Consider the following 12,853-nt stretch of genomic DNA (forward strand, 5'->3'; position numbering starts at 1 on the left):
TCTCAATTATAGACTGAGGTTGAGAAGAACCAAAAGATTGATATCCAAATCTAACAAATCAAACTTCAAGTCAAGACGTTGCTCAATAAAAAAAAGGTTATCATTGCTCTCTCCAAATCTAACAAATCAAACTTCAAGTCAAGACGTTGCTCAATAAAAAAAAAGGTTATCATTGCTCGGAGCCTAAGGTCTTCTTTGCAAAATTGCAAATATCATTGCTGGTGTTACTAATGTTCTTTTAGCTTTCATGTTATTTAATCTTCCTACAATAACTTTGTTATGTCCCTACAGCTGTTGTCTAGTATTTTTAATGACCAGCTGTTATTTATGTGTTTTACAATAGCTTTTCTGCTATGTTGTAGATCATTGCATTGCTGCTTATGTTGACAGTCTGCGAACTGTCTTCTTATTGTAATTTTTTGCATTATTTAAATAAAAAGAAAAGAAAAAGATAAAAAATAGACATTAGAGAACAAATCAAACATAATACAGAGATGCACTATATGTCACTACATCATTGAACTAAATCCAAATAGACCTAAAACTAAATTACAGTTATACTCCCAGCATTTCATATTTATCCTTCTTAACTGTTAGCCATCCTCAAATAAAATGAATTGAAGCACATGTAATTTATGGAGGCTGTAGAGTAAAGCCCAGCCTTTGATAATTCTACTTTATTGTGTTAAAAGACAATCAACTTGACACAGAGTTGAAGTTCTGTACCGAAATGTACCATATTAAACTCTGAAAACAGGGCATGAAATTTCAGGCCCTTGTATCCTCTTCAGAAATATTGTTTCAATGAGGGAACTACAATGGGTAGCGAGCATGATGAAACTAATCAGTGGACAGAAAATGAGAGGATGCAGCAATTTTATCCACATTAGTGCGCCCTCCTCTTCTCGTCCATAAATATTCAATTTGTCTCTTCCCTTTCAAAAATTTGGTAAACCAGCGAGCAGAAAGAGTTGGATATCTTTTCAAATTTTTATCTTTGAAATCTACATAGAAGAGGCCATAACGAATCTTAAAACCAAACAAAAACTCAAAATTGTCCATCAATGTCCAGACGAAGTACCCTTGAGTATTGGATCCATTCCTGCACCCACATAATCATGCTCAATATAATTCTGGAGCATTCAAGCATCAATATAATAAGCTGTTTACAGATATGGTGTTTATTCAGCTCACCTGATGGCGAGGAGCAAACTATCAAGATAATCATGAAGATACTCCATCCTTCCTGTATCATTTAATGCCTCAGAGAGTGGAAGAGATTGGTTGTTTATGGTGCCATATCCTACGCAGCAATTCATAAAACATTTCAGAAATTAGGGGAAAAAAGAACCAAATAAACATTGAAAATTGCCTAGATCTAAAAAGAAATGTACTTGAATGACTGGTAATCAACAGGTATGTTGTGGTACATTAATACATTGAGACTTGGGTTCCATAAAAACAGAGCACTCGCTTTTTAGGCTCTTTTCACTTGAATAGCCATTAACATACAATTCATTTGTTCAGGCAATCTATATTTAGCACCAGAGGTAGTACCATTTTCATAGATTATAATAGCTGGATTGCCATAGTGTTGCTTGAAATGTTCCAGTAATGCTTGAAATCCCGATGGAACAATTGTAATTCCAGTTGGTGCGATCTGCAATTAAATAATAAGTTTTTCATGTTCCGCTCTACCAATTCTATTTAGCATTGAAGATTTTGACTACCTGGAGATTTGCAAGGAATAAATTACGGGCTTACCTCACCAATAGGGACATCATCTCGCATTACTTTACACAGACAAATATATATCCATTAGAATCTAAAATGATTTACCAGTTTTCCAAATCCAAACTTTGTTATGTGTTTTGTAATTTGCTATGTACCTGCCATCTTTGAGCTTAAATCTCTCATAAAATCTCTTTCAGTAGAAACCCACTGACTAGGTAAATCAGAGACATAGTAAGTGCCATAATGATTCAAGCCAACGAAATCAAAAGATCCCTTTAGCTTTTTAGATTGTTCTTTGGTGAAATTGGGCAGCCTGGAGCCTACAATCTTCTTCATGCTGGAAGGATAGTCCCCAAAGAAAAGGGGATCTATGAACCTTGTACACAAGAAGAGAGATAATTGTCATAATAAAATTAATTGTTATAGATGTAAAATTCTATCACAGGGTTTCAAAAGCATTATCTTATTTCAAATCAGTTAACATTTACCACCCATTTTGAAAATCAAATGTCCTCTGAGTTGCAGCTATGTCCTTGGATGAGTTTGTCAATGGCACATACCACAAGGCCAGAATGACCAAGCTGATGAAACCCTTTTGCTTGGCCTGCAGGAAAAACAGAATTATCCAGCTGTTAAACCATAACTTTATTGGCCTATTAAACGGTGATTCCTTGATTCCAAATTTCAAGCCCTGGTTTGATAGCCCTTAAGGACTTCTCTATTTTCTTAGTTTACGGCTAAACCAAAGGGAGAGTACTTGAGCCTTTTCAGAAGTGAGCATGGGCAAACAACTCATAACTATTACCCTATTTAAGTGCTCATAATTACAACCTGAAATTTTTTTCTGTACAGTTCAACTGCTTCAGCATGAGATAACAAAACATGATGACCAACAATATATGGTTCCTCTGTAGAATCTCCTGCACTACAGTTGCCAAATCCAAATGGATAAGAACAGCGTTGCGGAGGCCACCAACCAATGTCATAACTTAAAGGGGGAAATGCATTTGGCTCGTTGAAAGTTGTCCAGTACTTCACTCTGTCCCCAAATTCTCTGAAACAAACTTCCGCAAAGGCTCTGAAATCTTCTCTGTTTAACAAATAACAACAGCCAAGCAAAAAAACTGTTAAGCATCTGTTGAAGAGAAGATTAACTTCATGAATTACCATAGCCACTTCTTAAGATACTGGCTTCTGAACATTTTTATTAAGCATAGTTTACAAACAAAGTTACAACACAATACCAAGTTCAATATAAATTATAGATCAAAACATTACACTATTTGGGGACTGAGCCATCCTCCATAGGCATCTTCCAAGCTCTGGGGTAAATCGAAGTGGAATAAGGTAACATGCGGTTGAATACCTGCAAATCTTACAAATGTCTTCAATCACATGTTTTTGGGTTAAATTACAACAATTTTCAATTTAGTTTCTTTATCCTGTATACAGTTCCAAAATTTATTTCTCATTGCTGTATAATATAGTTTAATTTGATTGGGAACAGAAAATACTGTGTTTACAATGAATGAGTGGGCTTTGGCTCTTTCCATGTGACAATTACCATGGAGAATGAGTTCGTTGATGAGATTATTGTAGTATTCCAATCCCTCTGGATTAATGGCACCCCTTCCATCTGCAGGGGAAAGCAAGTTAACATAATATGTAATTGAAAAAAAAGGGTTTAATTTTTGTATACTTATAATTCTGCAGAGTTTAGTACTGTAGATAAGACCATTACGAAAAAATAAGCATACACTGCTATTCCTATTTTTGTTGTTGAAAGAAAATATTCTCTGGCAGTACCAGGTATTAGTCGAGACCATGAGATGGAAAACCTGTATGCATCTAATCCCATTTTAAACATCAGACGGACGTCCTCCTGAAAAAAAGGTTTGCAGCAGATATGGTAAGCCAACTTAAAGCTGATAGAATAAAATTTATTAAAAATTAGCAGCGGTGCAGCACAAATCAAGCATAGTGTAGTAATCGAGATTACTTTATAATGGTGGTATTGATCTGCAGTAACATCCCCTGTGCTTCCATCAAACATTTTCCCTGTACATGCACATTTAACTTAGTCCTTTTAGGTGTGTTTGTTCAAGAAGAAGAAATAATTTTAATGCCCAAAAATGATCAGTGGGTCCATTCACATTGTATATTTATTCTTCTCCCAAAAAAGGAACTAACTGACCAGAATGCGTGTAAGTATCCCAAATGCAAGGCTTACGGCCATCAATTTGTACTGCGCCTTCAACCTGTACACAGCCATACCAGAATTCATTTCACCAGTACAAGAAATAATAGAAAAGAGGGAAGAAATAATGTTACCTGGTAAGCAGAAGTGCTTGCACCAAATATAAAGTTTTCGGGAAAATCGTCTCTGTTGAGGCCGTCTAGCTTGAATTGCAGAGAGGCATGAATTTGAATTCCTACGATGAACCAAAGCAGAAGTGTTTCTCTCTTGCCAATCTCCATTTTTCCTCCTATTTTCTACACTCTGAGCAGATCCTTTTGTAAAGGAAGCTCTGTTATTGTTTCGATTTTATTAGGGTATGCATGAGTAAATCAAGTATGAATATATACTGAAGAGAGGACGATAAAAAATGTAACACGGTAGCTCTGCCAAAGCATTTCTTAAACAGATTCGCAAAAAATTGCAGCCACAATATACGCATCAAATCTTGTCTGATCAATTTTTAAAGTATATAAAATCATCAGTGCAATTGGAAAAAACATCGATGCATTTTGCTTGGCCATTCGAATTCACCCTTCTGCTCGTGCGAGTGAGTGTGAGTTTAGCGGTAACTTTAGTGGGGTCACCCCATCTTTTCATGAAGTTGACATCTAACGACTTTCACCCAGATAATTATGTTTGGGAGCATTAGGGAACATCATGTTTCAATGGTCGTCCATTTGACTTGGTTAATAAAAAGTTAATTAACAAATTATCTAATGGTTAATAGCTGTTCGATTTTTAGACAAAACAGTAATTAGATCAAATATGCAATCTTACTGGTATCAATAGCGCAAGAGGTAATGGGGCAATAAGAATATGCTTCACATCATGGGGGCTTCACTTAGTGGATTTGGGTTATAGCACGTGCATTCATGGCATATTAACGAATCTCTTTATTTTCAAAAAATATTGCCCTAAACTCCTTTTTTAGACGACTCTTTGAATATTACTTAGAAGCCAAAATAATAGTTATAAGTAGTTAAGCGTATACGAAGACAACAAAATAAAATTGTCAAAATCCAATGTACTCTTTAAGAGCTTAGGATACACAAATTAGCTATATGTGCTCTTCCCTTAATGTAACCTTTTTAAAGATTTTTATAATGTTAGAATTTATTTTATATATCTTTTTATTAGTTGAAATTAATAGATTTGATAATTTTTAAAAGATAAAATAAGATTTTTTTTTTGTCTTTACTTTAAAAAAATAACTTGTATTGTGAAATTTAGTGATAAACATTTTGAAGTAAGATATTTTAGAGTGAAATTATTAGGTTGGTGGTTGAGTATGATGAAATATGAACAATTCAAGAAATAATTAAGAAATTTTTGAAAAGAAATTAGATTTTGAAACACAAATAAAAAAAACAAATATCTTCAAAAAAAATTCACACATTTTATATATATGTATAATTTTTTTCTTGTCTTTTATTTTTCATCTTCATAGAAATGGACATGATTCACTCTATATGATTATATGCAAAGAAATACAACATAAAGTTTGAATTGCATAGATGGATGGTTATAGGCGTGTATATGTTTCATTTGGTAAAGTGTAATTTGATGATGACATTTGGAATATGTGAGTGATTGGAAGTAGTTTGGAAGCAATGTGACAATTATCTTATTGATTATAAAAAAATTATAATATTTTTGGTATTTTTATGTTTAATAAGTGAATTAATCTATTGTGAAAAGTAAAATAGACTAAAACAAAATGTTGGAAATATAAGATTAATCTACTTCCAATTTCACTCAATGAAGCTAACTAACCACATAGTCTTTTACTATAATTTTTATGGATATATGAAAAAGAATTAACTAATTAATTAAAAATAAATAGTCATTTAAAAAAACCTAAACAGTTAAATGACTTTAATTAATTGATTCATGGTATTATTTAACTAGGTATAATATTAATTAATAGTCCATGTAAGTAGATTTGACCATTTTCTAAATAAACATTTAGGAAAAATTAATTGCATTTCTAAAAAAATTTAATATGATAACTAATATTAACTAAGAGCAAACAATACAATTATATATATTGGCATTTGTCCTAATAGTCCATTTTAAAAAAAAAATTGTTTCCTTGGCTGCCTTGTTGAACCCTAAACCAATTTCCAAGCTTGGGAAGGATTTTGAGATTTTCCTTTCAAGCATGTTATTCCTCAAAGTTCTTTATTCCTTTATTTTACTTAATTCGGGACTCCACATATCAATATGTCATTACTCAAAGTTCCAATCTCATATTCACCTAACATTCTATAGTCAGTCAGTCATAGGGTCTCATAATGGGTGTTTGAATATTTATCTGCCAGTTCGAGTGGTTCATGGTTCAAGGTATGTAATGGACTGGATCATTGCACTACCAAGTATGGCATGGACATCAATCATCAGTCATCATTTGTATCACATATATGGTCTGGATGGATGGTCCGACATGTCGTTCCTCAAATTTCTTCATTCTGTATATTTCCTTAATTTTGAGATTTTGGAATGTCCCTTACCAACACACCATTTCTCAAATTTCCCCATTCCCCTCATTTCCCACCTTTTAAGATTTCTCTTACTAGCATGACATTCCTCAAAGTTCTCCATTCCCATCATTTCTATAATTCAAGATTCCCCATAGTGGCACGCCATTCCTCAAAGTTCATCATTCTCCCCATGTCCCTCATTTTCTGATTTCCCTTACCTATATGCCATTTCCCCTATTTTCCTAATTTTGGGAGTTGCCTTATCAACATGTCATTCCTTGAAGTCCTTCATCTCCAAGTTTCACTAATTTTGAGATTTCTCTTACTAACATGCCAGTCCTCAAAGTCCCTAATTTTCCTTGCTTCCATTACTTGCATGTTGTAGTTTCACTAATTTTGAGATTTCTCTTACTAACATGCCAGTCCTCAAAGTCCCTAATTTTCCTTGTTTCCATTACTTGCATGTTGTTTCTCAAAGTTTCGCCTTCCTCTATTTCCTTGATTTTAGTATTTTGTTACTAGCATGGACCATTCCTCAAAGTTTTCCATTCCCTATGTTTTCTTGATTTGGGGATTTTTCCTTCCTAGCATGCCATTCCCAAAATTTGTTGAACCCTTGACTTTAGGATTTTATAATGTTTAATTATTTTCTCAACCCTTTAGTATGTTAACTCTTAGAACCTTTTTGTTCAAATAAGAAATCCTTACCTATTGAGTGCGCTTTTAGCATGGGCAACAACATGAGACCCGAAGATAGATATAATATCTTGAAAAGTGAAGAAACTCACTCCAAGGTTATAGAAGGCTAGGTCTTAGTTGTGCAAGGAAGATCAGTAGGAACAAATGCGAATGTGTTGAAGGCACCTACTGGTATTTTAACACTTCAAGTTGGAAACTATGCAAAGATTCTTCACAATCTTTTCAACAATTGTGACAATCATTTTTTGGGTCTTTTCTAGTTTAAATATGCATAAACAACTTAGTAACAACAAGCCTATTCTAATCTATTCTATCCATGAGTACAAAAAAAACTACAAAAGACAAGAGGTTTCAAAAGATAAATAAAAATAACTTGAAATTCAAACTAGTAGACAATATTGATTATCTGATTATCCAACACATGCAACGATTAGACTAGATCAAAATAAATCACTAACATAAATTATATTAACATAATTCATGTAAACATGGTGCAATCATTAAATGAATAAATTTAAACAATGATCTTTAGAATCAATCTTATTGTTGTTGTGCTATGGTATTAATCTTATAACTATTGTAATTGTGTGAAAACAATTATCTCCACCAGAAATTCCGTTAAGACCAAAATCCAACACGTTTCACCAACCGGTAGAAACCCTTAGTGCAATAACACAGAAAGTCTAACCAGATCCAAATAGGACCACCATAACAACACGCCAACCAATGCAAAGTCACCAAACACTCAGGACACGATCAAGAAGTACCTTCAACATGATAGAAATCGATTCCATAAACTGGACCAAAATCATCTGATCAAAACACCAAATATTGCTAACTGGTAAAGCTAACCGATACCAAGAAATATCAATCGAGAACATAAGCGATAGTTACCGGAGCACCAAAACATGAACCAATAGAATATGGCAAGCATATAACCATCCTGAATAAGCATCCAAAACCGCATCCAAGGATCTTATCATACCAGATCAGAATCGAATCCAAAGCCAAGATAAACACCAAGTCTAACCGGGATAGCAGAACCACATCCAACCGAGATACAATGTTGACATCAATGACAACACTTAACCAAATCCAACATATGCCAACAATTATATGGCCATACCCATGCGCACATATAGTATTAAATCCTTGATAAGCTCTTTGAAATTCAATCTAGTGAAGTTATCCTTTGCAATTTAATCACCAAACGATCAACAATACCATTTAACAAAGCCATTTGAAGAACTAACACAAGCCGAAAATATTGAATTATGAACTTTAATCTTTCAAACTTCACAAATTTGGTATAAACATTTCACTCCTATTGTCTACATGAATAATCCAACCCTTTTCACAATCAAATGAAGGGTTTATATATATTTTTTACAACACCCAATTCACAAACCTAAAACTTGGGTTTCTAGGCAAAATTTTGGGTTGAATTTTTTTGAAAACTAAAAATAAATAGCTTAAAACTGTCCTAAAACTAAAGCTAACGCTTCCTAAAATTCATACAAAAGGTAGATAATTGATTTGGATGGACAAAAATGAAGAAAATGAGCTTCTTTTGTACCATTTTGACTCCTAGTTAACTGTTGTTCTATTTTTGACAGGTTTCTTTTCCAAACATGGGCAAAATCTTCCCCTTATTTTGTTGTACCTAATTGGAAGTTACTGATACTTGTTAACTATGATGTTAGCATGGACAACGAGAGGAGATCTAAGGACAAATATCCTCTCTTGAAAAGTGAAGAGAACCTCACTCCAAGGTTATAGAAAGCTAGGTCTTAGACATGTAGGGTAGATCAATGGGAACAAATGTGGATTAGTTTCAAGGTGGTCTGTTGGTTTTGTCACTTCAAGCTGAAACTGCAACATTCTCCAATTATCTACACAAATGGTTGAAACAATCACTCTTTTTTTTCCAAATATTTTCTGATTAAAATTTTCATAAACAAATTAATAACAACCAATCTATTTTAACATTCTATTCTATTCAAGAGTGTGAAATGAATTGCAAAAGACCAAGGATTCAGGAAAATAACTTGAAATTTGAGACTATTAGATAATGTTGATTATAAGATCATTAAAATCTTATAATTGTTAGACCACATCGAACGAAACCATATTAGCACAAATTAGATTAACACAATTTATGAAAATATGATGCAATCTTTTGAGGAATGAAATAAATCATTTTTTTAGAATTCATCTAACTATATGGCCATACCTATGCACACATATAGGATGAGATTCTTAATAAGCTCTTCAAAAATTGATTTCTCCAAGTTATCTTTCGCTATTGAATTACCAAATGATCAACAATACTAATTAATAAAGCTATTTGGACAACTAAGACATGCTGAAATATTGAGATCTTCAAATTTCACAAGTTTGGTAAAAATTTTGGTCACCAAAAATGCATGAATACTTCACAATAATGTTTGCACTAATAATCCAACCCCCTTTTCAATCAAATGAAGGGTTTATATAGAGTTTACAACAACCAATTTGCAAACCCAAAATCAGAGTTTTTGGGAAAATTTTTGGGTCAAAATCTATTGAAAACAAAAAAATAAAACCTAACTTAAAATTTATTAAAAACATAAACAAAACAATATTTACACTGAAGGTGTTCCTTATGACAAAGAAAACCTTCACTTGTAAATCTGACGGTCTTAAACTCTTTAGAAGCGTGCAAGACGATAGAGAATATCGTGTTCGTTCATCACTTTCATCATTTTTCGTCGATCGATTTTCCACTTGATTTTTCCGTCTTCGTTTGATCTTTGTTTACGGATTCTCACTTTTCACGCGAGCTAATTAATGCCTTACGATGTTTGAGTAAATCGTATTAATAACGATGAAGGCGTTTTCAGGTTTTTAAACATTTTGTAAGTGGGATTTACATTGGTGTGCATATGGTAAATCTTACCCTGTATTTATTTTCGTAAAATGAAATGTATTTAGTATTGTCTTACGTGGATAATAGACCTCTTTTCTGTTATGGCAATTTATATTTACCATTTACTATTTTTATATATGTTTATTAGTTTTTATTTGTTTTAGATTTATTTATTTTTTAAAATAATTGGATGGTTTTTTGTAAATGCACTTCTATACAATGGGCCATTTTGTTTAGTTATAATTTTATTTATAAACTTTTAATTAAATTATATTTTATTTATCTTAATATGTATTTTTAAATCTAAAGATATGTATATTAAATCTGTTTTATTGATGAACTAATTATATTTAAAAAATTTAAATAATAACAAAGATTAAATTTTATGATTTATCATTTAAATTATTTACTATTTGTCAAATGATCTTAAATTGTTGTTTAATTTAAATATATCTATTTATTATTAAATATCATATTTGATTAATGTACAATATAAATTATTATGATTCATTTTTTCACTAATCCACTTAAATAATATATCTTTAATAATTGTAATGAATCTTTGATCATGATTATATTATTTTGATCAATGTGAATATTTTAATATAATATTAAAAATAATTTTTCAATTAAATGATTAATTATAGACTCATTACCTTTCATTTAATGTTTAATTGTTGGATATTAACTAGCATACATATCTTTAATAAATATATATAAATCACCATGAGAGAGATCATTATCAAGACTTCTATTTAATTTTCCCACCAATCCACTTAAATAATACATTTTTAAGAATTGTAATGAACTCTTTGACCATGAATACATTATTTTATCAATGTGAACATTTTAATATAATATTTTTAAAAATTACATTGTATAGTATTTTAAAATTAGAAATATTTTTTAATTAAATGATTAACTATAGAATGCTTCACTTCACCACTTCACTATTACACATATTATAAAATTTCAAATGTGTATCTCACGATTAACATGTCTTCTTAAATAACAATGCACTAAAAGGAGGGGTAGTGAATTCTCCTTGCATAAACATATTGGCAATTAAATTATTCAAGGCCTCTCTAAAATGGATGGCATCTCAATTCACGTACTTTCTTAGATCTATAGGCGATGTTACTTATTGACCACTAATAGGACTTGGATCAACTTCTCCATAAGTAGCATAAATATCAGAATTATAGGTGCCCCCACTAACTCCATAATAGGCTCTCTTTCTATTATCAAATCCTACATAAATGAAAGCAAAACCATGATTAGCAATAAAATCTAGTAAAACATCATCAAAACACATGCATTGATAGGTATGCAAATATGACATACCATATTGACTCGGGTTCAATAGGACCTTTTTGAACTATTATAATTTGCATACATAATTGATGTGTTGGTATGTGATTGAGCTTGTTTGATCACTCTTGTAACACATTCAAGTTGATCTCTATCTTCAATGGAGCCCAAACACATTTCCATTGGTAGGCAACCTATGAGAGACATTTCTTCTTCTAACATATGTATAGCTCCTCCTTGAATTAATGTCTACAACTTTTTTTGTTGGATAACTATTGAAAGACTACAGACCAATCAGTAGGAGGGTTCTCGATTTAAAGGATAAAAAAGTTATCTTATTGATTCAAAATGGAAATTCGTTAATCTTGAGTGCTTGCAGATAAAAAGGATATTTTTCTATCAACGCTAGAGGATTCAAAACAATCTCCCTCCTCTAAGGCTATCTCTCCCCATCTCTCCCTTTGTTTCTCCCTCCCCATCCTATCTATCTTTCTATCTTTACCACTCTCTCCCTTTTTCTTCCTATATATCTCTAGATCTTTCCCTCTCTCTACCTCACCCTATATACCTTTATCTCTACTATTTATTTTTCTCTCCCTTTTTGTTTCTCTCTCTCTCTCTATGTTTTTTTATCTCTTTGTCTCTCTGTCTCTCCCCCTCTCTATATCTCATTATATTTGTATTTCTCTATGATTCTATCTCATGATTTATATCTCTCCCTCCCCCTTTTGCTCTATATCTATTCCTCTCTGCCTCTCCCTCTTTATTTCTCTATCTCTCCATCTTTATCTCTATATCTCTCTACCCCTCTCTACCTCTCCATCTTGTCTTCAAATTGACCTCATCTACAATGGAAATGTATACAAAAAAATAGACCAAAATTTCGCCTTGACCTTTCACAACTCTTCGGTGTACCCATTGCACACTAAGGTGCAATTGCTAGTTTTACATTTAAAATAAAAAAAACAAGAAAAGAGGACAAAAAGCCTACCTAGAGGGGCTTGTAGGCAGCTGAATGCTCTTTGAATTGGGATCTTGAGTATGTCTGATAGTGAAAATGAATCGAATCTCAATTTTTTGAAAAAAAATAACTTTTTTGAATCGGAATCCTGATTCATTTTAAACAGGTACTCAATTAGGCTTGGGGTCATGTGGGCAATGAGATCCCGATTCATTTTCCAGCTTAGGATCCTGTAGCTAAATGAGATCTCAATTCATTTTCGTTGGGATCTCGTTGTGCTTTGCTCAATTTGCGAATTTTGACTGTGTAAAACTTCCACTCTAAGTGGACAAGCAACTTTTTTCTCTTACCTTGTTGACACCCTCAAGCCCTAGCTTCGTGATGGAAGATCAATCTTCAGGGTTAGCAGTAGCGACATCCCTTATCCCCGCCTTATGATTTAGGGGCTTTCATGTCAGACATTAGGGGTAAGGGATTTTGACATCCTCGACTTCCTGATGGGTAATAGGGATAGAAACATC

At 32.5% G+C, this 12,853-nt stretch overlaps 1 protein-coding gene across 1 annotated transcript in view; it reads right to left on the bottom strand.

The window, feature by feature from the left end:
- Positions 1 to 629: 629 nt before the first annotated feature.
- LOC131062859 (uncharacterized) overlaps positions 630 to 12,853 on the bottom strand; it is a 99,423-nt gene continuing 87,199 nt past the window's right edge. Inside the window, exons 15-27 of the mRNA XM_057996596.2 lie at positions 4,066 to 4,227; positions 3,929 to 3,992; positions 3,734 to 3,792; positions 3,541 to 3,616; positions 3,299 to 3,370; positions 3,013 to 3,100; positions 2,566 to 2,824; positions 2,223 to 2,338; positions 1,890 to 2,110; positions 1,765 to 1,793; positions 1,558 to 1,660; positions 1,195 to 1,303; positions 630 to 1,102 (exon numbers count right to left, since the gene is read on the bottom strand). Coding sequence (XP_057852579.1) covers positions 841 to 1,102; positions 1,195 to 1,303; positions 1,558 to 1,660; positions 1,765 to 1,793; positions 1,890 to 2,110; positions 2,223 to 2,338; positions 2,566 to 2,824; positions 3,013 to 3,100; positions 3,299 to 3,370; positions 3,541 to 3,616; positions 3,734 to 3,792; positions 3,929 to 3,992; positions 4,066 to 4,227 — 1,620 coding nt within the window. The 3' untranslated portion in view covers positions 630 to 840. The remainder of the gene's footprint in view (positions 1,103 to 1,194; positions 1,304 to 1,557; positions 1,661 to 1,764; positions 1,794 to 1,889; positions 2,111 to 2,222; positions 2,339 to 2,565; positions 2,825 to 3,012; positions 3,101 to 3,298; positions 3,371 to 3,540; positions 3,617 to 3,733; positions 3,793 to 3,928; positions 3,993 to 4,065; positions 4,228 to 12,853) is intronic.

Source organism: Cryptomeria japonica, chromosome 9, assembly GCF_030272615.1.
Source record: "Cryptomeria japonica chromosome 9, Sugi_1.0, whole genome shotgun sequence".
NCBI lineage: Eukaryota > Viridiplantae > Streptophyta > Pinopsida > Cupressales > Cupressaceae > Cryptomeria > Cryptomeria japonica.